The sequence below is a fragment of the Vigna angularis genome, chromosome 4 (assembly GCF_016808095.1).
Source record: "Vigna angularis cultivar LongXiaoDou No.4 chromosome 4, ASM1680809v1, whole genome shotgun sequence".
Classification (NCBI taxonomy): Eukaryota; Viridiplantae; Streptophyta; class Magnoliopsida; order Fabales; family Fabaceae; genus Vigna; species Vigna angularis.
The window spans coordinates 36,882,668-36,884,186 of NC_068973.1; the positions used below are offsets into that span (position 1 = coordinate 36,882,668).

A 1,519-nucleotide genomic window follows, 5' to 3' on the forward strand; every position below is an offset into this window, starting at 1 on the left:
TGTATTCAGTTTGTCAGAATTTTCATTGGAAAAGTTATATCTGATCGATGGAAATTAATAAATCAACAGTGAAGATAGTGGGAATTGATTTATTGCAATTCAGATATTTGATTGATTTCAATTTGAGAATGATTTTACCTCGGCGAGTTTGATTTCCAAGTTGAAAGGAATAGTAGCAGATTCTAGCATAGATATGAAAATAAACTGCCTATATGTTCAGATTAAAACAAAAAATTAAACCTTCCTTAAAAGGAATTAACAAACTTCCAAGAACATGATCCTCTCATAAACAAATTTACAACACTATCTTATTGCAAGCTGTTAAACAATAAATTTGGCAAAACATTAACCTTCTAATCAAGGACTAAATTCCATGATGCTTAGAGTTTTAGGGACAAGTCAAGGTGCTTCTTTTTCTCTTGACCAGTCTTCAAACCAGTATTTCCACTAACCAGATATTCACTTATTTCTTCATTACCTGCTGACTTGAGTTGTAATCTGTCAACTTTGTCTCGTGATGTTTTGCGACAACTTTCCATAGTTAACTTCCCTATCCCAGGTTGTTGAGTAATAAGGGGTCTTGACCACCCATTATGATGTCCAAAAGTGTTTGAAAAACCATTGAATGAGAAGTGAGGAGGAAGAAGAGGAGGAGGCCTATGAATCATGCAGTGAGTCTGAATTCCAAGCGGTTTATTACCAAAAGCACCATGGAGAGGCAGAGAAGCCACAGTGGGATAGTGAGGAAGGTGATTGTGGAGAAAGGGAATTCCAAAAGCTGTTGCTGGGGCCACCATGGTTGATACTGATCTGTGACTTTTCTTTGCTATGGACCTTTCTCTTTTGTGAGCATTTTGGTGTCCACCAAGAGCTTGTGAACTGTAGAACTTCCTCTGACAGTAGTTGCAAGAGAACACTCTCGGCTCATGGGGGTCTTCTGATGACAAATCCGCTTCCAGACAAGTGATGAGATTCAGCACCGGACTGCACCCAGTAGCAGAATCATCACCAGGGACATTTAGATCCAGTAAAGTATCTCCTTTTTTCTCTTTTTCTCCCTCTTCTTCTTCCTCAAGTTTCTTCTGTGGATTCTGCAATGGTTTGCTTGGACTTGCAGGAGTCACTCCAACAGAAAGGCTATCACAGGGAGCCTGGTAGCTCAACGTTTCCATTGTAGGTCACTTTATAAAATTCTAGTATGATGATTCTTGACACCTAGCTTTAAATGGACAAAAGGAGTATATTGAAGGAGGCTCAAACCATATTCCTATTTTATTTTTTCTATTTTTTATCATTTACTGTCACAGGTAAGTGTATGAAAAAAGAATGAATTATATATTTGTAAATAGGTCAGCATCAGATTAGTGGGTTAGGTTTATTACAGAGGTAATCAGCTTATTGTGAAGTTAATTAGATTTTGATGATGAATGTAGAAAGTTAATGGAAAAGATAGAGCAGAGAGTAGTTGTAGACAGTATTTTTGAATTTTAATGAAAATCCAGGAGTGACAGTGTCACCA

The 1,519-nt window shown here is 37.3% G+C and overlaps 1 protein-coding gene across 1 annotated transcript; it reads right to left on the bottom strand.

The window, feature by feature from the left end:
- Positions 1–234: 234 nt before the first annotated feature.
- Positions 235–1,211, bottom strand: LOC108331279 (zinc finger protein 1). Its single transcript, XM_017565930.2, has one exon. The coding sequence runs from the start codon at positions 1,170–1,172 to the stop codon at positions 381–383; it is 792 nt and encodes a 263-aa protein (XP_017421419.1). The 5' UTR covers positions 1,173–1,211; the 3' UTR covers positions 235–380.
- Between the last annotated feature and the right edge of the window lie 308 nt (positions 1,212–1,519).